The sequence below is a fragment of the Myiozetetes cayanensis genome, unplaced genomic scaffold (genome assembly GCF_022539395.1).
Source record: "Myiozetetes cayanensis isolate MyiCay16 unplaced genomic scaffold, myiCay2020 scf6-25, whole genome shotgun sequence".
Taxonomy (NCBI): Eukaryota; Metazoa; Chordata; class Aves; order Passeriformes; family Tyrannidae; genus Myiozetetes; species Myiozetetes cayanensis.
The window spans coordinates 30,551,581-30,575,229 of NW_026087853.1; the positions used below are offsets into that span (position 1 = coordinate 30,551,581).

At 34.5% G+C, this 23,649-nt stretch overlaps 1 protein-coding gene across 1 annotated transcript in view; it reads left to right on the forward strand.

The window, feature by feature from the left end:
* RYR3 (ryanodine receptor 3) overlaps positions 1–23,649 on the forward strand; it is a 216,287-nt gene that overhangs the window by 161,188 nt on the left and 31,450 nt on the right. The window contains 13 exon segments of the mRNA XM_050336554.1: positions 1,073–1,203; positions 3,986–4,306; positions 5,475–5,715; positions 7,206–7,293; positions 7,398–7,490; positions 9,953–9,973; positions 11,796–11,810; positions 14,828–14,998; positions 15,395–15,454; positions 16,578–16,709; positions 17,555–17,667; positions 20,366–20,465; positions 23,238–23,347. Of these exon segments, the coding sequence (XP_050192511.1) occupies positions 1,073–1,203; positions 3,986–4,306; positions 5,475–5,715; positions 7,206–7,293; positions 7,398–7,490; positions 9,953–9,973; positions 11,796–11,810; positions 14,828–14,998; positions 15,395–15,454; positions 16,578–16,709; positions 17,555–17,667; positions 20,366–20,465; positions 23,238–23,347 (1,596 nt within the window).

A 23,649-nucleotide genomic window follows, 5' to 3' on the forward strand; every position in this document is an offset into this window, starting at 1 on the left:
TCTTCAAAAGTTGTTATAAGAAGCCTGAAGAAGGGAAAGGGTGTAAAAAGCTGGGGAAAATCATCCTGTTCTTCCCACAGGCTGGGTATGATTATTAATGAACTCCTAGAGGTAGTGCCCAAGGTGAGGGCAGGAGAGCAGCACTGACTACGCATCCCGAATGACTCTCATTGTCCTTGATGTTATCATATCATAATATCACACAATACAGCAACAAAGCAATCATGATCCCTCTCCCTGCCCTGAAAAATATTGTTACAGGGAGCACATCTTGCATATACAGGAATATATGCAAGGTTAGATACCATAACCTTGTGCTCTGGACCCAATATAACAAATGCTTAGACAAAATTTGTTTCCAACCCGCTCTGGTCAGATCTATTGTTATCTCAACCATTCCTGCATCACACTGAGCACCAAATAGGGGTGTTGCAGTTTAGGAATGGTGTTCCCCCATTTGGTGTTCCCACTGAAACAATCCAAATCACATGTCACTTGCTCACTCTTACCACCCCCTCCCCTGCTGTGGGCTGGAGAGGAGAACTGGAGACACAAAAGGTAAAGATCATGGGTTGAGATAAGAACAATTTACTGGAAACAACAAGATAAATGAAATTGTTACTCAGTAAGAGCAACAATACTAACGACAGACTGTACAAGAAAGGGGTGAAGGATTCACTTGTGATTGCTCACAACCACACTAAATGACCCTGAAGGCACCCCTTCCTCCAGACCCCAGTAATGACATGAGGTGATATAGAATAATTTCCAGGACCTAACCATGCCCCCTCCTGGCTACTGCTCAATTTAATCCTGTCTTGGACAGAACCAGGACTGGTGGAGATACGGTTGTTTTTTAAATGTGTTTCTTATACCACTGTGATTTCTGGTAGTTTTTTTCATTTGACAAATGCAATTTTTCAAAGTTGTCAGATAGTTCCTAATGTACTAAAAAGACAAAATAAACCATCAATAAGCATTAACACTTCTTTTTTATTGTGCATGCTAGGCATCTGATAGCCTAGTGAAAGAGTTTTCCTATCAGATGACTTTCAATGTCTCTCATGTACAGGCAGCGTCCTGCACTTGGTGAATGTTTAGCATCTCTTGCGGCAGCCATTCCAGTAGCATTCCTTGAACCTTCTCTCAATCATTACAACCCATTGTCTGTTTTCAACACAAAAAGTGCAAGAGAAAGAGCAAGTAAGTACTGTTTCACAAAAAAAAAAAAAAAATCTTTACTCCTCTCCAACTAAGTAACAGAAGTTGTATCGAAATGTATGCCTCAGTAGAGAACTACTATTGCTGTTTCATTAGTTGTCATTTTAGACTTCTCTATTTTGTTGACACTGTGTCAGCATTTTTCCCTTTCTTCTAATATTTCTAGATATTTTTCTGAGCATGATGTTTGAATACTTTTCTAAAGGTGCATACTCTAATATCTGAAGCTTAGTTAAAGAACATATATATGTTACAAAATTTTTTGGCAAATATACAATTGTGTACATGTAAAAAATTTCTGTGTTTTTATGGTCTTACCAGTAACCTAAAGCAGTTTGGTCCAGGGAACTCCTGACAGAATAAGACTTTGATTCCATGAAACCATAATCAAAGAGGGACCTTGACAGGTTGGAGAGATGGGCAGAGAAGAAACGTCTGAAGTTTAACAAAAGCAAATACAGGGTCCTTCCTGCAGCTAGGGAAGAATAACCCCATGCAGCAGTACCTGCTGGAAAGCAGCTTTGCAGAGAAGGGCTTGGGGATCCTGGCGGGCAACAAGTTCCATGAGCCAGCAGTGTGTCCTTGTGGCCAAGAAGGCCAGTGGTATCCTGGGGTGCATTAGGAAGAGGTACTGCCAGCAGTTCAAGGGAGGTGATCCTGCCCTTAAACTCAGCCCTGGTGAGGTCTCACCTGAAGTGCCGTGTCCAGTTCTGGGCTCCTCAGTACAAGAGAAACATGGAGCTCCTGGAGCAGATCCAGCAGAGGTCTACGAAGATGATTAAGGGACTGGAGCATCTCTCTTATGAGGAAAGGCTGAGGGAGCTAGACCTGTTCAGCATCAAGACGAGATGACTAAGAGGGGACCTCATCAGTGTATATGAGTATCTGAAAGGAGGGTGACAAGGGGATGGATCCAAGCACTTCTCAGAGGTGCCAAGCAATAGGACAAGAGGCAACAGGCAGAAACTGATGCACAGAAAGTTCCAACTCAATATGAGGAAGAACTTCTTTACTGTGCAGGTGACTACACGCTGGAACAGACTGCCCAGAAAAGTTGTGGAGTCTCCCTCACTGGAGATGTTCAAGAACCATCTTAACTCAATCCTGTGCAATGTGCTCTAGGATGATCCTGCTTGAGCAGGGAGGTTGGGCCAGATCATAGAATTAGAGAATATACTGCGTTGGAAGTGACCCATCAAGATCATTGAGTCCAACTCCTGGCTTTGCACCAGGCATCCCAAGAGTCACACCATGTGCCTAAGAGGATTGCCCAAACATTTCTTGAACTTAGACAAAAGGCTTGGTGATGTGACCACTTCCCTGGGGAGCCTGTTCCAGTGCTTAACCACCCTCTGGGTGAAAAACCTTTTCCTGATATTCAATCTAAACCTCCCCTGACTCAGCATCATACCATTTCCTTGAGTCCTGTCACTGGTCGTGAGAGTGAAGAGATCGGTACTTGTCCCTCCTCTTCCTCTCATGAGGAAGTTGTAGCCTGCAATGAGGTCTCCTCTCAGTCTCCTCTTGTCCAGACTGAAGAGACCAAATGACTTCAACCACTTATACAGCTTCCCCTTCAGACTCTTCCCCATCCTCATGGCCCTCCTTTGGATGCCTTCTAATAGGTTAATGCCTTTTTTATATTGTGGTGCCCAAAACTGCACACATTATTCAAAGTGAATCCCCTCCCTTGACCGGCTGGTGATGCTTTGCCTGATTCCCCCCAGGACGGAGTCGGCCCTCCTGGCTGCCAGGGCACTGCTGACTCATATTCAACTTGCCATTAAACAGTACCCCAAGTCCCTTTCTGTAGCAGTGCCTCTCATTCCCTAGTCTATACACAACCTCACTGTGGTCCCTTCCAACCTTACCCTTTCCGTGATTCTGTTGAAAGGAGCATGAGTCCTTCTACATTGATTTTCTTCACTTGCTTCTCTCCCCATTTACTTTTGATGGACTCCTATCTTAAAGTATTTCAGTATTTTTCTAGTTGATCCACATAAGAGTCATTATCTGCCAAATCATTGTAAACAAACAAACAAGAAAAAAAATGTGGTTAGACCAATTACATATGCTTCATAAGTTTTTCCAGATAACAGCAGGTATGGAAAAGCTTCTGCTTACCCCTCCTCCCTGCCAGCTCTGCTTTATAGAAACAGCACTGGTGAAAGAAGAGTTTTGGTTGAGGACCTGGCATTAGATTATGATGGGTTGTTAATTGCTGAATAAGCATCCTTCAGTTTTTAATACAAGCATCTGACAACTGGAATTCTTTCCTGGCAGTTTTATTGGGAGATAGATGTGCAGAGTTCACAAACTAGGTACAGTTAAATTTTAACCCCACCCATAATTTTAAGCTGATTGTTTCCTTTTCCCTAGCATGGATTTAATCTTTGGCAAATAAGCGTAAAAGTTGTGAATGATTATGGAAATAATGGCCAGAGTTGATTGAATATTAATACAATCTTTCTGTTCTGCACTTTTAGCTGGACTACTCATGAGATAATTGCAGGACACCTCATGGCAAAGCCATGGCTTTATTGCGGCTATTGTTTACATCATTGCTATATGCACATCATCAGAAAGACATAATTTATTAAAGGAGATACCTATGCATACCCCAAGGTCTTACTATAGATACATCTACCCAAGATGGTGAAGGAAAAAAACCTGAGTGACAATGGTACTTGTATTTAGGGTTTAACATAAGGTGTCCTCTTTCATTTTACTAATTAATATTTTGTTTTTCTACCCTTACTTGCAGTTTTAGGTATGCCTGATACAGTAGAAGAGATGTGTCCAGAGATCCCTCAGCTGGATGGACTAATAAAGGAAATTAATGATTTAGCAGAGTCTGGAGCAAGGTATACTGAAATGCCTCACGTCATTGAGGTTATCTTACCCATGCTATGCAACTATTTATCCTACTGGTGGGAAAGAGGGTCTGAGAGTGTTCCTCAAAGTGGTGGGCCTTGCTGTACAATGATAACGTCTGAGCATCTGAGCATCGTTCTTGGGAACATTCTAAAAATCATTAACAACAATCTGGGAATAGATGAAGCATCTTGGATGAAAAGAATTGCAGGTACTGTAAACATTTTTTGAAGAGTAATTTTACTAATAATATTTAATTACCTTTTTACACTTTACCTTATTACCCAGTGATATAATAGCAATAAATTGTAATAAAACCATCATGAAAGATAGATAAATGAAAGATAAGTAACAATTTTTTTTTATTATTTATTTTATGCGTGCAGTGTAGCATCACTGTAAGTAGAGAGCTTTCTGTACCCCATAACAGATTTTGAAAATCTTACCTTCTCTATGCACTGTATGCATAGAGAATTCTATGCCTCAAAATTTATTTTGGAGTTGTGAGTTCCACTGATTTTCAAGACTCCTATAAACTGAGTTTTACAGTAAAGGGTGTAAGTCCTGTGAATTCTGTTCATGACATATCAGGGCAAAATGTAAAGAAATTGTAAATGGTGAAATAATCTCAAGAGTAACCCAAGTTCAAAATTACTTGGTTTACCTGAATAAATGTGTGATCCATTGAATGAGCTGACAGTTTTCTCAAAATATCCTACAGGATTTAGTATCTAGCTAGAAATTTACTGTGTCCTAATTTTATCATTCATATTAGCCAGTTTAAAAATGTAATATTCGGTAACATGATTCAAGAAAACTTATGGGAAGGTAATAATTTACTGCTAAATCTGAATGCCCAGTATCCATTGGTACTGGACTTGGGTATTATTTTAAATTCTGGAAGATCTTTAATAAAAAGAAGAATACCATTAAAATTTAGTGAGAAGTTTACTGCTTAATTGTAGAGAACATTTGTTGCAGTTTTGACATTGGGTACCAAAAAAACCCACCCAGGCACACAAATATCAAAAAACAAAACAAAAACAAACAAACAAACAAACAAACAAAAAATTGTGAGGACATTGTGTCTCAACCTCTACTTTGCTTAGGTTCTTAGTTAGAATCAAGTGACTTGCAAAGACCATGACAGTTTAATTTACATAAGACTGAAATACTTATCCAAATTCACAGTGTTTTAGTCTTTCAATACATGTAGTTTTTACAAAGCTATATTCATAGTTTTATTAGGAATTTAATGATGCAGAAATATATGAAGCCCTGTAACCTTTATTATTTCTAGAACTTCAGATTTCATATAAGTATGATGAAAAACACCAACAATGCATTAATCATAGTATTATCTATATTTTCACATATAGTTTATGCTCAACCCATCATCAGCAAAGCCAGACCTGATCTACTCAGATCTCACTTTATTCCAACACTGGATAAGTTGAAGAAGAAAGCTATAAAGATAGTGATGGAAGAGGAGCAACTGAAAGCAGATAGTAAAGCTGACACCCAAGAAGCTGAGCTACTCATTCTCGATGAATTTGCTGTACTTTGTAGAGACCTTTATGCCTTCTATCCAATGTTGATACGTTATGTAGACAACAACAGGTAAATAAAAACCAATAATTGAACTCAGATGTATTAGTTAATATACTGGAATCTATGATTAGACAATCAGAACACCATTTAATGTTATGCTGAGAATCAGATCCTGAGTATTTTAAGATTCTCCGCTTAAACAATGCTGTACCTTGAATTCACACCTTTGCTCACATGCATTTGGCTTATTTGGTTGTATTATAATTGGACTAATATCACTGAGAACACATACCCTGGCCAGTCCTATATATCCTACTGCAGCCCAATGACATTACTAATTGCCTTTCAAAAACTAAAAAAATGACCAAACCTCTTACCTGTTAATGGACAAAAAACTGTTTTGCCTCCATTGAATGATTCTCTTTGTAGATAATACCACATAGTTGTTAATCTTTTGAGTTTCTTTTGATTTATTTCATTTTCTGGTTTCTTTTTAAGATGGAAATAGAAAGTATTTGAACGACGTTGTACCAGATGTTTTTTCCTCAGCCATTTACTGAAGGATTTTTCTGCACTTTCCCTGCACTTTCCCTTTCCTTTGTCCCAGAACATGATCCCCAGATGCTCCTCAGAAGAGCACCTGAAGTATTTATAGTGTCTCAACATCTACAGTATCTTATTCTATCCTTAACAACATTGTTCTTCTGTACACAGTCATTGTCCACTTTTTTTTTTTTTTTGATGTTAGTACATATTGATCTGGTTAGAAACATCTCATTGCATGCATAATCCTTTAGGCTGTGAACAAATTTACACTGAGAATTGTTTTCTTTTTCTAGATTAACTCAAGGTTTTACTATGTCAGACCTTGCTGGCAAGGAAATAGTTCAAATATTTTAAAAACCACAGATTTAACTTGGTCGTGGAGAAATCTAACTAGAAAGATAAAGTTAATGAGCATATGATGTAACATAGTAACTATTTCCATGTCTGCTGTCAGGTGCCCACTTTATGTATGGTCACATCAATACAATTTAATTTAGAGACATTTAAGAGGGCTGTATCAGTTCATTTGCACAGATTTTCTGAGTATCCTTGTGCAGACACACCCAGACTGGTTGTATTAGCTCCTGAATTACAAAAATAAACCAACTGAAGAATCTTACAGCTCTATCCACTCATTCATTTCGCTGTAGTCTTCCTTCGCTCCCTGTTACAGTGTTTTCTTTTGTATCAACACAAAGTTTTGATATCAAAGTTTAATAAGAAGAAAGAAAATACAATAGCAAGGTCTGGCTTTTAGTCTGGTTCACAGAACAGGCACAAAACCATGTGTTGGCACCATGGGGAGGGAGAGCAGGCAGAAATAAGTAGCCAAGACTTTTTCTGGAGATGAGTTAAACTGTCATGAAAGTTTGCCTCTCTAAACATGGTCATGACAATCTAAAGAGATTTTCATTGAATTCCAAGACTATTTAATAGATCAGGTTAGATTTGTATAGTTAGAGATTATTATATTAAACTGTCTTATTTTAAATTTCTCTTCTTTTTGTAATTAGAGCCAACTGGCTAAAGAAACCAGATGCGGATTCTGATGAACTCTTTCGAATGGTCGCTGAAGTTTTTATCCTGTGGTGTAAATCCCATGTAAGATAAGATGTACATTTTTTCCTTCATTTAATCCTATCTTTACTTATAAATGTGGTACATGCAGATGAACTAAACTTCTGGTGATTTATTTTTGTCTTTAGAATTTCAAAAGAGAAGAACAAAATTTTGTGATTCAGAATGAAATCAACAATTTGGCATTCTTAACAGGAGACACCAAGAGCAAGATGTCTAAAGTAAGTTAATAAAAATTTGTGGATCAGGTAAATTTTCACTGTATGTTTACTATGTTGTAAGAAGGCTCTGAAAATCTACTCAGATTGCAGCTGCTGTGCTAGTAGAAGAAAAGAAAAATAGTTTTGCTTTTTGATGACAGGTGTGCCAACTACTATGCAAAATATAGCCTATGTACCTTAGAGTAAGGGACATAGTACCTTAGTTATTAAATGTTTGCTAACACTCAAATACACAAGATTAAAATAAAAGTCTTGATTTGAAAAATTACATGTATAAGAGATTATGGCTTGTATTATAAAATATGGGTTGTTGATCTTTTAGGAAAAAAAAGGGTAGACTATCTTATAAAAGCAAATGAAAAAGCATTGGTTGCCTCATCATTTTCGTGTGAATGTCATATTGTTCTGTCAGCTTTGATGGAGGACAGCTGTCTTTGCACATACCCCTTGAGTTATACCTATAGTGTGCCACATGTACACCAATTTTCTTATTTTAATAATAATAAACAAAATTCATGGTGTCAAGGTAAAATATGCCACTTTGACATTAGCTGAAGAAACTGCCTTACTAAACTAAAGCTAATTCCAAATCAGTGTAGGTAAGTGTAATGAAAGAACCTTTTCTTTTATTCATATTTATAATGTGTTTGGAGTAACTTTGAAAGTGTACCTGAGAAGTAGTGTTTAAAGTTTTGTATTTCAATGTATTTTGGTTGCCTGTAACCAAGCTACTGTAAGTTCAACTTTTCCTGTTTTCGAGATGCAGCTTACAAAATTGTTTGATAGAATTTAAAAGTTTGTATCATCCTCATTAGCAAGATAAGTAGTGGACAAAGTCAAGGCTATTTGAGGAGAAATTGCACAATAACCAAGTTGAACATGTAACTCTGTACTTTTATCATATGGCAATCACTGCACATAGATTTAATATGTGTACTTTAACATTTATATGTTAGAATTGGCCTGAGAACTAGGCCAGTTAGGTATATTTTTTTTTAAAAGATAGATTAGAATCAGGTGGTTCATATATATTTACTCTAAATTGTGTCTCACTGTATTAATACAGGATAATATGATGTAAACTGTTAGTGTTTTGTCAGTCTGATATGGCAGGAATGAAAAACAAATCTTTGCAAAATAAAGAATAGGTAGGCCTCATACTGCTCTGATTTTGAAAAAATCATGGGAATTTAACATCAAGAACCTATATTACCCAAATTTGATTTTGAGATTATATTTCCAAATGCCTGAGTGTATATTTAAGTACAGATATATACTTTGTATGAATACTTGTATGAATATCTTTTTACTTAACAGAGATGTACATGCATATGTAAATGTGGTTTTCTTCCTATGGGTATATAGTAGAGAGAAATTCTGGAGTTTTTTATATGCATATAATTTTTTTGTAAGCATACAATGTTAATTTATGGCATTCAAGGACACTGTGCATGGTCATTGCAAATAAAGGAAGAAATAAAATACTTTATTGTTCCTGAGTGAATATTTTATTTATATGGGATCATAACTGCAGGTATGATTGCAGACCAGATGATAATTTAGATAGACATTTATTTCATGATGATTTAAATACCATGATGAAATATATGGGTTGTCTTTTAGAAGTGTTGTATTGGTTTTATATATATGGTTTCTAAGCAGGAAATTGCTTATATTTCATAATATAAAATGTAAGTGCTCTAAAACCAGCACATTCACTAAAGTATAGATTTACATCTGATTTTTTATTTAAGGCTGCATAGTTTAAAATAAACAAGAAAATCTCTAGGTAACTGAATTTCAGGGTTTCTTACAAGGTTTGGTACTTACTTATATCCTTAGACAATGATCAGTAGAGGACATTACATTAGGGAACATCATTTTTATAATTTCTTGCTTTAATAGAAACATTTAAAAAGCATTATGCTAACAGAATATTATTAGCACCTTCCTCTCTATCACTAGTTTATCTTTATTCATATTATTTTCAGTGTAAACAATTGTATCCAGTATTTATCAAGCATGACAATGTATACAAAACTGTGAATATGAGCATTAGCTATTGACAGTTGGCCCAAGACAGAACAGTGTGAGGTTTCTTAAAGGAGTAATGTCCCATACTGATCTGAGACTGCTTTATAGAACAGAGACAGAGACTTAGTATTTTCCCTATGATACAAAGTACTGTGATGCTATCAGAGTGTAAGGTGTAATATGTCATGTACAGAAGGTTTTATATCTGTACATGCCACATGAAACAAAAAACGAAGCAGGGGATAAAGGAGTACCATTATGTTATTTATTGGTAGCTAATAGCAGTGGTAACATCATTACAATCAATAAATTGATTAAGTACACATTGTATTTTGATTATACAATGTTAACTTTGTTAATAGCTTTTCAAATAAATGTATTAACAGCTGAGAAAGTTTTTTAATTTTTCTTTTCTAAAAATATGGCAGCAGAGTGCTCGGAGGGGAATGGTAAGTTAGAGAATTTTCAGTCTGAGAGAGACTGGTAACTTAGATTACATTGAAATAACAGATTTGTGATAAAAGTGTTGAAATGGAGAATTTAAACACTTTCAACTCCACTAATCTGTTATTTTTGACCCCTTCATAGGTTTCTTGATAAAACAACATTTTGGTTAAGAGCCAGTGATGTCCTGTTGAGTTTCTCAGTATAAAAGACTAAACTTATACATTCATATGTACATAATAACTGTGTAATATATATGTAGGCAATTTTTTTGTGTAAGTTTTGGAATCTAAATGAATGTGTGGCTGGATATATACCCTCAGTTGCTGAACTCCTGCATATCCTACTGAAGTTCTATTTGACTGGTCCTCATTAATTTTTTAATCTATTTTTAAGAACATTTGGATAGATGTATTATATTACTATTATAGAATTTCAAGGCAGTCATAGAATGCAAGTTTGTATTATGAAACAACATTGTGGTTTGTACCCATTTGTGATATGTAATACATATTATTTGCAGATTTACAATAGTTAGAGGATTTCATGTTAGTATTTTCTGCAAGAATTTTAGATCTCTTCTTTGAGACTATTTCAATTGCACAGAATGCATTTCCTTTGGATATACTGAGGTAAAGCATGAGTGGATTACTTTTATGGTCATCTCTAATAAATTAAGTATAATTAACATCTTATCTTTACTTACCTTGAGTATATATCTACTTAGCTATGTCTAGAAAGATCTATATATTTCACACAATTGAAATTTTAAATTAAAATTTGCTATTTGTCTAAGTAAGGTATTCAAGATTCTAAGAATCTGAGATTCTAACACTTAATTTGATGATTAGTCTTTCATTTTTCTTTACTTGAGGTTTTTTTTTACTATGTGGTATTAATACAGTAGGCTTTAAAAGATTTTAATAATACCTAGACTTCAACATTTTAATGCTTATTCAAGTATCACAAGAAAAAAATGTTACTATTTAGGCTATGACAGAAGTAGGGGCTTGTGCGTGTTTATAGATTTCTCTTCCTGTTTAAACCCAACAGTTTTCTATAGTATTTTCCTATACCTGGTCAAGGATTCTTTTGAGTAACAGTAACAGTTTATTTTATTTTACCATAACTAAATGGGTTTGATGTTATTTTCTTAAGATTGCCTGATCAATGATAATATAATGTTGACTATGGAATACATATTTATTTAAGTGTATTTATGGTACTAATATAAAAAACCCATGGGAAAAACCCTCTGTATATAAGAGAGTTACAGCTGAGTTGATAATATTGTTCTTAAAATGGGTACTACTAAAAGATACAAGCCAAAGTTTCTCTTAGACTGTCTTCAAAATGGTAATAAGACATGCGATGGGAAAATACATCTGCATATGAAGTGCTACACCTTCCCGGTGGGGGGATGAAGGGGGAAAAGAGGAGAAAGAGCTATTTTGGTGGAAAACGTGAATATTTTTCATTATTGGACTATTCAGAGTTCCAGGCACCTTCTTTTTTAATAAAATTGGGAAAAGATGCAGTTATTGGTATATTGATAATCTGGTTTACTAGATGTACTTCCTTATGTGTTCGAGCAACAATTGATAGTGTGTGTTAGAATAGCAACAGAAATTCAGAAGTTCAATCATTTAATAAGAATTAAGCTGATTTCAGTAAGATCTCATTTGGTTATGTGTTTGTTTTAGCTACAAACTTATTATATTTTTACAGTCCTGATAAAGCTGAGTAAGTTTATTACTAATTTGTAAAATTATCATCTTTTCATCCCTTTTACTTATGGTTTTTTCCCTTTATTTTTCTTTCACACAGGCCATGCAAGTAAAGGTACAGGTCAAAATGCATGATGTGTCTTCGTTTTAGATTTAGAGATGATCAGGCTCCAAGCACTCTTTCATTGATCATAGCAGTGGCGTCACAAAGTGAAGGTCCAGGTTCCACCTACTGTAAATTTTGTCCAGGTTGAAGTGGCAGTTTTGACCAGAGCAGCTGAAATTCCCTTTGGCACTCCTACGTGCTGCTTAATGTGAAAATGTAGTGAAGTTACATTTTGTAACTATTTTAGATGTACATTCTGCCTCTGCTGTCTTTCTGCATTCCATTTTTTTTGCTAATATATTGAAGTAGACATTGTAAAAGCAATGTTTAAGTAGAGTCATCAGAAAGATGTATTTGGCTTGTGATATTCGAGAAGAATATATGGTAGAAATGTGCTATAGCCTGTACCTTGTCTGTAGATAAACAGAAGTGGTATTAAACCCAGTAAGTTTAAATAAGATATAGAGTTCAGATCCTCCCTTTCTCCAAAAGTAAAACGATCTTCACTAAAGCTGTGAGCAGTGACAAAGCTTTTGAATAATCCCTGTTTCTTTTATGTACTTAATGTATTTGAAGCATTCTTCTCCTCCAGTAAACCATAGGTCACCTTCTCTTGCATCATTCATATTATTTTTTTTAATATGAATTTCTAATATAGATGAGTACTTTTTGACCTATGATGTGTTCTCCATTGGTGAAGCAGAATGAACAGCAAAATGGAGCATAAACTCTTTCATCTTTCCCTTCATTCGCCCACTGTGCTGAGAAGCACACATGACGCTGTGAAGAGCTTTTAATCAATTAAACTAGAGGCATAACTTAAAAAATGAGAAGTTCTGTTAAACTAATAATCTGATTTCATGATTTGTTGTTGTCAAACTTCTCCAGGTATATAGAGTACAATTTAAGGAATGCTCTCATGATAATCTCAGAGACTTGAAGGTTTAAAGGGGGATGGAAATACTAAAAATAATAAATTCCATAATCTTAACCAGTTTTACCTAATTTTTTTTTTTTAGTGTAAATAAATGATTTCTTCTTTTACATTGTATATTTAGTTATTATGATCTACTAAAGAATCTGTAATTATTTTTTCTGTATTTTTTTTTAAGAAATATCCATTTTTGTGTTGAAATCCTCAGGCAAGTAATATCATTACATGCTGTTAGGCAACCAAATTGTATCTTTCTTTCTGTTCAAGTCCTTTTAGCACAGTTAATTATATTGGCAAAATACATCCAGTTTAATGCTCTTTACATATATAATGAAGGTATCGTGTTTATGAAGTTATGTAATGAAGTTATTGTGACATAATTTCATTGTTGTTTAGGTTTCTGTCTGTGACTCTACTTATACATTTAGTGACTGGAGATGTGAATTCATGGACAGCAGAATTTATGGCAAAGGCAGAATGGATCTTCTCTTCTTGCTTTAAAAATGTTCAAGTTTTAAGGTTCCCCTATCTTGTTCATATGTAGTTAATAATCTCATATATACATACAGAAAATTGGCTATGTGAAAGGCCTCAGGCATACAAGATGCAGAAGCCAGTATCTCTCCTTTTCTTCTTTTTTTTTTGTTTTCAAATAATCTATTACATATTTTGTTATTCCTTATTTAAGATGCATAGTGACGCCACTGGAATACAGCGATACATTGTGGGATTTGTTTGTCTGCTGTCAATGTAGAGTACAAATGATGTCATTGTTATAGCCATTGCATCATTGCTATTTCTAGGCACTTTGAAAAGCAAAGCTTTGAGGCAAAGTACTCTCTCGCAATTGTTAGTTCCTTAAGAAAGGAAACCACATCCATTGCGTGTTCCCTCAGACCTGCAAAATGCTCAACACCAGCTATGTACGTAGAGATTCACCATCTAGAAGAGAGAATTTGCCTAAATTTATCACTGAGTAGAACATGTATGGCTACCTTTTTTTCTTCCAGTGATTACTGTGGTAATAGTGAGGCAGTAATTGGGAAATGTGGAATTGCAATGGATTCTGCTGTATCCTTATGTGGAACTACACAATATGTTATAAGAACAGTTATCACTAAAACTTAACTGAGAGAAGGAAAAGGATGTGGAAGATTAAATGCAATCATCTGCTATTTTGTAGTGTTGTACGAGCCTGGAGGCCTAGTCCTGAAATCTTATCTCAGGCAAAACTCCCCATGAGTGTAGTAGGAGTTTAATCTAGGTACAGAATTCAGAACTAGGCTATTTTATGTTGTTGCTGTTTACTGTGTTCATTAAATATATGGGTCTGTTTGAAAGATTTTGGTTCTCCGTCTCATAAATGAAAAGTTGATCGTGAAATACTGTTGTACAGTGTCTGTTGTATGAAGATAGGGCAGATGTTATTCTGTTGTGCTGTTTACTTCTGTCTCTTTTGTTTTCCTTTGCCTATTACTGATGATCTCCAAAAGTTTTAACTTTTCATCCTAAATCTACTAATATTAGCCAAAGCCAAAGGGCAATACTTCTCCCAGAGGCACTAAATCACTGGCATTTTACTGCATTGAATCAAAGCTTTTAAATAATAGTATTTTTCAGATGAGACAAATCAGGCACTATTCGTTCATTCAGACCCTGGATAACTATCTTTATAAAAATTTCCTGAAAAAAATGTAAACATCCTGAATTTGTCTCTAACATTAGAGAACTTATGGTGTCCTCTGAGACCGACTCATCTTTTAATTTTAGGGTTGTTTCTGATTTGAGAGGTAAGATCCAAAAAATATAGTTAGAGTCATATTATGAATGCACACAAGAGTGTGTTACTCCTATTAAAACATTACTGTTACTGCATTTTCTGCATTGGCACACACCAAAATTATTCCTTTATGTTTCCCACTCAAGACTGTACACCCTTCCTCTGATGTAGCATTTTTAATTATTTGTACTACATCAGGAACATAGTTTTCCTGGACCATTGGGGAAGAACATGTTGGAGGAGTGTGTGATGAGAGAATTACAGTCATTTACTTTTCTTCTTCTTTTTTTTTTTTTTTTTTTTTAATGATAGTCTGGAGGACAAGATCAAGAGAGGAAGAAATCAAAACGTAGAGGGGATTTGTACTCCATACAAACATCTTTGATTGTGGCTGCACTTAAAAAGATGCTTCCTATTGGTTTGAATATGTGTACTCCTGGAGATCAAGAGCTCATCTCATTGGCTAAGACTAGATACAGCCATGTAAGTGTGTACTTTGCAATAGTTTTTAATGCAAAATAAGCAGAACTTTCTAAATTGTATTTTGAAGTATAGATATCTAAGCAGTCGATATTAGTAAATATATCTATGTACTGTAAGAAGTTATACCTGCTAATTATTTGTATAAAATGTGCATTTTTATATATGCAGTATTCATTTGGACCAAATAGTGAAATACCATTAGTTAGTTTTAATTCTCTTCAAAGTTTAACCCTTGTTTTGTGGTTAAGGAAAGCCTTTGACCCTTCTGATATCTTACATAGTTTGAATACAAAAGAGGTTATGTTTCAATGTTAAAATAAAAGCTGTTCTATGTTATAAAATTTCTTATGAAATGAATAATAATCTGTACTGAAAAATACTTCTACCCTTCTACAGAGGGACACGGATGATGAAGTCAAAGAACATTTACGTAACAACTTACATTTGCAGGAAAAGGTAATATAAAAACTCTGTCTTCAAGATGCTGATGTGCACTTTTAAAACACAGAACGCACAATTGTTTTGATAATTGTGATACGTTTAAAAATATAATCTGAAAAACTATTAGAAAAATTGCCATTTTAACATTATTCTTCATGATTTTTTCATTACAATGAATGGCTTATTTGTAGTTTTGGCTGGTATATTCAAGTTTTGGAAAGTTCTATAGAATGGCACAAGTGTAAAGAATTGAGATATTGGTAGTCTTAAAACTATAATTGCCAAGAATCATCTCGATCCAAGAAGAAAAGAAAATTTGAACTGTAATATTTAAACTTCTCTTCTTGAATTTAACCTTCACTAATAATTAAGTAGCATTTCTAAGAATATATACATTTTTAAGTGACTATGATAAAACTAGAAAAGCTTGTGTCATTTTAGCACTTCTAAGTTTTACAAACATACTTATATTCCTACAATTTATATGCTGAATACACAGTCAAAGGTAATGCCAATATAAAGTCCTCATCATTCAGTAAACAATAAATAATTTAGATCATTGAACAGTCTTTGAAAACAATAGGAGTCACTCATTTGTCTGTTATGGAAGATGACTCGTTAAAAATTTGTGCTTACATAAATTTGGAATGGACACAATAAGTAATTTGATGTGTTTTGTCTATTTCTGTCTTCTAAGAAAAAAACCCCAAAAACTTTGGCTGTAACAGTTAAGTGGCTCTAACCTACTTAAATTCCAGCTGTCTATTCTAGACTCCAAAAAACATCTTTACCCTATTGGTACAGAGGTCCTGCAAGGAGTTAAACTCAATTCCAGTACTGAATGAGCTTTCTTATTTTTAATGCAGTTAAGTGGGATACAAAAGTCCCAGAGTGCTTTATTTGGTTTTGCGAAATAAAAATACAGAACCTTTCTCTTTAATTGAGTGTAATTGCCCACCAGCATACAGGACCCAATGCCATTTTTTCAAGCAGCTGGCAGATGTTAGTTTGGTCTGAAAAGGGACAGAAAGTGGGATTATCTATAACATTCTTTATTATTAGATGAGAGTAGTAGCGGTGTTGGTCAAATTCAGTGCCTTCATTCAGCAGCTTACGTATGAAATATGTTGGGTTTTAGTCTGATGATCCAGCTGTGAAATGGCAGCTAAATCTGTACAAAGACATTTTGAAAAGTGATGGACCTACTGACCCTGAGAGAAATGTTGAACGTGTGCAGAGGATATCAGCTGCTCTATATCATCTGGAACAGGTAAAAACTTAAATGTGTTTGTTTTAAAATAACCTGAGATTTTTCCTTGCAGAGATTATTTCAACTTCAGTGAAATCATTGAACTTTAGTGTTATCATTAAAGTGTCCCCATAAAAATTGGGGTTTTGCACATGCTTGCATGGAAGTACACATGCACATATGGATATGTATATACATGAAAATTTAAATGTAATCTGTTTAAGTGCCTCTATGTAGCTTCAAGGAAAACTCAGGATGTATTTGCCTCTGCAAAACTTTGTGAACAGTTGCAAGAATTATAGTATACAAATCATCTCCATGCAGAAAACCCTGTAATTTTAGGACAAGATGTTTGCTTGTCCAATCATTTTTAATATATTGAGTTTAGCCTGTCTCCTATTTCTGCACCTGAGGATGCCATAGCAACTTTTGAATTGGTTGCCTGTTCACTCAAATGATACAATTTAAATACATAAAGGCAATTGTACTCTTCCTACATCAAGTTAATCCATTTCATTCATAAGTGATATAGCACAGAAATTCATTCACATGAACAGCTGAACATGCATTCTTAGAAACAGACAGAATAACCATTTTGGAAATTTACCAAGGAGTCCCACACATGAGGTATTCTGGCATCTTGAGCTTGTCTGAATAAACTGACAGGTACTATATACAAGGTCCCTTATATTTTACTTACTAATTAAAAAAAATAAATAAATCCTGAAACCAACTTTTTTTCAGATTATGCAGAGCACTTGTAACATTTTCTACTTTGCTAACTAGCTAACCATTAGCTAAAAAGAAAATTTTGGATGAAAGTTGAAGCGTTTCTGTCGTATGTACTAGAAGATGTTTTCCCATAGGTTGAACAACCACTGAGATCAAAAAAAGCTGTTTGGCACAAACTCCTATCAAAACAACGCAAAAGGGCTGTTGTTGCATGTTTCAGAATGGCACCATTATACAACCTGCCAAGGTAAATGGCTTAAAGGTTTATTTTTTCTTAAGTTTTGTTTGTATTGTTCATTTAGGTCTCACTGCTCATGTGTTTACCTACATGTTTGTTGATTGTTATGTCTATGTAACTTTAAGAGTTGGTTAGATAGCAGCTAATTGCTCATGGTAGCAAATACTCATCTCATGACAAATAACCAGAGGGGGAAAAGACCATAAGAATTACACTGCTGCAAAACCAAAATGCTTCATTTTTGTCAGCTGTATAGTTCCTCAAGTTATCTGTGAAAATTATTAAGATGTTGCTGTTTCTGTGCATTTTTTGCCTCTGATAGGTTGCGCTTTTTACTCTTTATTCTCCGTGTTTGTATTCTTTTTTCTTTTTTTTAAATTGTGTATGGCTCTTCCTCTCCTGTTGCATGAACACTTCATGCTCTGTAGCTTGTCTGGAGCAATCTTAAAGCTAATATATCTGAATGGTATATGAATTAAAATAACTATTGGGGCAGAGCAGTGCAGAATGATATTTTCGGCTTGTGTGTTGCTCTACTTCTTATTCCAGTTGAATGTAGACGCCACAAAGTCCAAGACAAAATGTATCCTGTGCCTGGATCCATCTACTGCTTTAAGCAGAGGCACTGGGGATATTTCCTTTATCCTGTTCCTTCTCAAAAAATCTTCTTTATTCAGATATAGGTTAAGCACAACTTTAATTAGGTTTGCCTCTTACTTCCTGCACTTTTTCACCTTTCATATCTAATATTTTTATTCAAAGATTTTTGGCAAAGTATTTAACTGAAGAGTTGCCCTGCATTTTTATTAAAGTCAGTTTACATGCTTGATGTAAAGATCTACAGCTAAACGTCTTCAGCTAAAGGTCTGTAGCTGTGCCATTAACATACTGGAGGAAGATTAGGTTTACAGGAGATAAATAAAAAGCCAGTTATATCATAAAAAGTACACATCATTCCTTTACAAAAAAGTGGTAGTTCTAGACTATAGTAACTTCTCCAAGTTATCAAGCTATCACCAGGCAGGCTTTAAAGAGCCACAGAAATAAAAAGGTTTAAGTACAACACAACAAATGGCCTAGTATCCTTTCATCTTCAAGAACTGTGCTTGGAAAAATAAGAGGAAGTGGTATGAGGAACTCCCTTTTCAGTTCAACCTTTTTGTGAGCATGTTTCTTTACACTCATATTCTGGATTTATAAATTCTTAAAATGTTTAGAATATGTATATGAGCACTAAAACAATAAAATGGCTCATCCTATTTTTACCTTTAAAAAATCCCCCTTTTATGTATTATTTTTGAGGTTGATGGAACACTTGCCAAAGGGCAAAGTGGGTTATAAATAGTTATTTTTAGTTTTCCATAAAATATGGAGTAATACTCAAAATAGAAACATTAACATTGACTGTAATTTTCATTAAAAACTTCTCTTTGTTAAAAACTTCTCTCTCAAACTTTTTGTTCTCAAACTTCAAAGTAGATTTTGTGGTGCAGTTTACTCCTGTTTGAATATGAATGTGAGGAAAATCTGTCCAGCTATTCCATTTTTGTCAATGGATTGTGCTGTCTGCACTTCAAAACAGGCAAGATTGGGAAAAACATTTTTAGAATCCTACAGTCATAGAATGGTTTGGGTTGGAATGGACCTTTAAAGGGCATCTGATCTAACCCTGCTGCAAAGAACAAGGCCTTCCAGCTATATTGCTCAACTGATAGGTGAAGAACAAAGTTTTAAAATTAATTAGTTTACAGACACTTATTTTTTTCCAGATAAATCATAGGATTCTGACAGGAAAATAAGGCTGTCACACTATTACACACCTACCATGATCTCCATTATCTAAATTGATGGTGTTGTTAAGACATGTCTGAACCCTAGGGAGATTATTTCAAGTGGGGTATGATTAATTCTAGGAGCTATTTAAATCTCTTTGAACCAGAGTTTAAAACGCAGCTTTCTGTCTTGTCTATATCCTTATTTTAGTTGCAGCATTATGTTGGGAGTGTTAGTTCTAACTTTACTGCTAGAATCAATTAATTTAAAGGGCAATAAGCAAACATTACAGTGGTACCCTTTCATTTATGCTAGAAAAGATTAATATCTTCAGTAAATAATATACTTGCTCTTTTAAAAATTTTCTAGATATTTAGGTGGCTTTCAATGGAATTTAATTTTAATCTCACAATTTAATGTAATTTTTTGTAAAATATACACATATATTTTAGGTTTTAGGAGTTCCATTCCAGTAAGATATTTCAGAAATGGAAATTTTTATTGGCCTTCAGGTGGTTGTTAAATCACAGAAAAATTACTTTAACTTCTACCATAAATATTCCAAGAACTCCCTTTTATTAAAAGTAATAATTGTATTTTAAATTATTTCTTTTTTTTCAAAGAATGAAACATCATTTAAGTTAGGAAATACTAATTCTTCATGTTCTGTGTTTAATGAATGTACATAGCTTTGAAAAAGTGTCTTACGTGATACATGTTTTCTCTGAGATGTGTCTATTTATGTTTGATATTTTATGCAAATTAGTTTGAAAAAAAAATTGTCTTATTATCTGTCAGCTGTATATGCACATAGATACAGTGAAGTTGTACATGGCAAATTTTCATACACAGTTTACGAATACACTCTTTCTGACTACTTTACTGATTTTAACTTGTGCCTTTCTTCAATGAAAACCTATATGCTTTTCTTCAGACACAAAATTAGCAATTTCTTCCTGAGCACCTTTCAACGTGTTTGGCTGGAAAAAGTACATGAAAAAACTCAGTATGACAGGCTTATACTCAAGTTAACGGTAATGTAACTTGTGGAGAGCCTCTTGCTTATGCGCACACTTCTTCCTTCCCAGCCATGATTTGATATTATCATAAAAACATGAATTTGTACAATTTACAGACGGGATTCTGATTGGTCAGTTTTTGAAATTTGATAATAAAATTGCACGAGAGTTTCAGCAAGTGAGCCTAAAAGGTTGACTCAATAGCTATTCCATTATAAAATGATTCATGTGCACAGTGTATTTAAACAGTATTAAATGGTGTTCATGCAGCCCATTTTTACAGCTTTTTTTGGTGGCACAGGGTAAAAGTAAATGAAAAGGCTGCATGGAAGAGCCATTCTAACCTCATGTAGTGCAGCCCAAAACAAAATTTTCCCCAAATGTAATGTGCAGATGTAATGGCTTGGCCATTATTATGTGTAGCCTTATTGTCATGAGCTGTATTTTCTTTGGAAAATTACATTAATGAATATTGTATAGTAGTAATTAATATGGCTAAGAGTTTGCTAAAATTGGTAATTTTCTATAGCAGGTTTTGTGTATTTCTAATGCAGCTTCTTTGAGGACATACTAATACTGCCCTGATTTGGAACTGAAAGACTAGAAGCTGAGGTTAGGCTTCTCCGTGTATTAGAAGGCAATGATTGTCTGCAGATAACGTACTGGAAAGCTATTGATAATTATTTTGTTGTTGAATGGCCAACTTCTGCTGTCTTGATGTTCCAAATCTAGAAAAATAGGTTTACACCTTGCAGGTGTAAATCCCACTCACTCATTTTCAGTCTGTTTAAGTGCGTGTTTTTTTCATTAAGGTTCCAGTTCTGCAGTTTCATGTATAATGCATATTATCCCTCTCAAAGCCTTCAAAAGAAAAAGTAATGTATACATATGTGTATAAAAAAATAGCAAGAATGTTTGAAAGTACCTGAAGCTTTGTCACTGAATGTTATGTTTTGTATTTTGTTTCACTGACCAATCAGAGGATCAGAATTGTACAAATATGTATCCTTACTAACCATTAACCATCTGAGCTGTTATACTCTGTTCCGTTACCCCTCTTGATCTCACTTTCACAACCCCCCCAGGCACCGTTCTATTAACCTCTTCCTCAATGGCTATCAGAACTATTGGATAGAAACAGAGGAATATTCATTTGAGGAGAAACTAGTTCAGGATTTGGCTGTAAGTACTGACGTAATTGGGCATGTTTTTCAGTGCCCACTTTAGTATGTATTTTATGTATCTATTATAAACTATATTTCATTTTTGTGTACTGTATGCATATGCATAAACTTGTAAAATATTAATCCTTATGCTTCAGGGCATAAGGTCATTTTCTGCTGTGGTCAAAAGGACATTTGTCCTGTGATACAAACTGACATACATTAAGATGATTTATGCCTTCAGACGATCTATGTGATACTCATTCTTGGGAAGAGAAATGGATTAGATGAACTGTCAGATTATTTTTGACATTATGGTAATTCCTATGTTCCTATATTTTATTTACTGGTTTTTTTTAAAGCTTGACACTATGGATCCTTTTGCCTTTTTAATTTTTTTTTAACGCATATTATTTAATTTGAACATCTTCAGCTTCGGTACAAATTAATTTTTCTGTTTTCTTACTGATGCATTATAAGGTGAAGTAAATACATGCCATATTCAGCAAAAATTTAGTTTACCTGTGTATTTGATAAAAGTGACTGATAAACTTCAGGATTGTGTTAATAAATACTGATTCAGAAAGCATACTGTTTTTTGTCTTCCTTCTATGTAGTTAGCTTGTTGTCTAAAATACCTCCAAGGGGCCTATCTCCATAGCATCTAAACACCATGGAAGTTAATATACAGCTTCATGGATCACATGCAGATGTATCAGGAGGTGCTTCAGTATTAACAAAACAAGTCATATTGTGCTTTTTAAAGACCACTTATGCCTATTATCATAGAGTCATAGAATGGTTTGGGTTAGAAGGGACCATAAAGATCCTCTGGTTCCAACCTCTGTGGCCACAGGTAGGGACATTCTTCACATGCTCTGGAAAATTACTTGGTCAGTCTGTGTTTGATTTGATTGCTTCTTCCTAAAGGAAAGAATGAAGCCATTCATCAAAGCAGTGACTACAGCGCTTTCAGATTTACTAGAGAAGTAAATTGCACTTCTGTAATTACTATTATTACTACAATTACACTAATTCTGCAATAATTACAAATGCTACACAGGGGCAATAACACAAGTAAGGTAAAGATAATACACTGATCTTTGGCCAGTGCCATGTTGTATTTCTAATTGCCAAAAAATGTCTGAAGTTTACAACAAGGAGCAGTCCCTATATTCATTGAATCAAAATTACTAGAAATTATATGTGAAAATATTGTAGCAAACACTAGACTGAATAGGATGTATCTGATGATATTATTAAAAATTGTTCCAGGAAATTCTCCTGCTAAATAATTGAGCTGTGTCTCTCTTTTAATTCTGGTCCACTGGAAACGTGTAATTTCTGCTGAATAAGGTTTTCACTGTCTCATTCTCAGTACTTTACAAAGGAGAAATTTCCAGAGTTACTTAAGATATGAATAAAAATCAGATACTCTAACTCCTTTGGAGTCGTACAGGCACATAATGTTGCAGGTTATGCTGTAAACTGATGAATAAGATTAATACTGGGAGTTAATATACATTGGACAGAATAAAATTACTAAAATCCTTTCCTAAGCTTAATTACTCAATTTTTTTCTTACGTATGAAGCTTAACTTGTATATTCTAAATCTTGACACAGACATCTCCAAAAAAAGATGAAGAGGAAGAAGAAGAGACCGAGAAAAACCATCCTGATCCGCTTCATCAGATTATCCTCTATTTTAGTCGCAGCGCTCTCACAGAGAGAAGGTAAAAGAGCTGTGTTGAAAAGCACATTGAGTAAAAGCACACAGTCATTGAATTTCTGGTAACATTACAGAAGTGATTTAAAACAACTGTAGTTCATTAACGTGCATGGTGAATACTTTTTTCCCTTTCAGTTCCCTTCATTTTCATGCATTTAAATTCAGTATAACCTTTACACTGAGATAAATATTGACTATTTTTGACCTTTTAAAAGCTTGGTAAATACCCAGTACAGAAATAACTGAGCCTGACTTCTCATAGAAACATAAAGTCTGCAGGAACTGCTGGTTCATTCAGAGTACCCT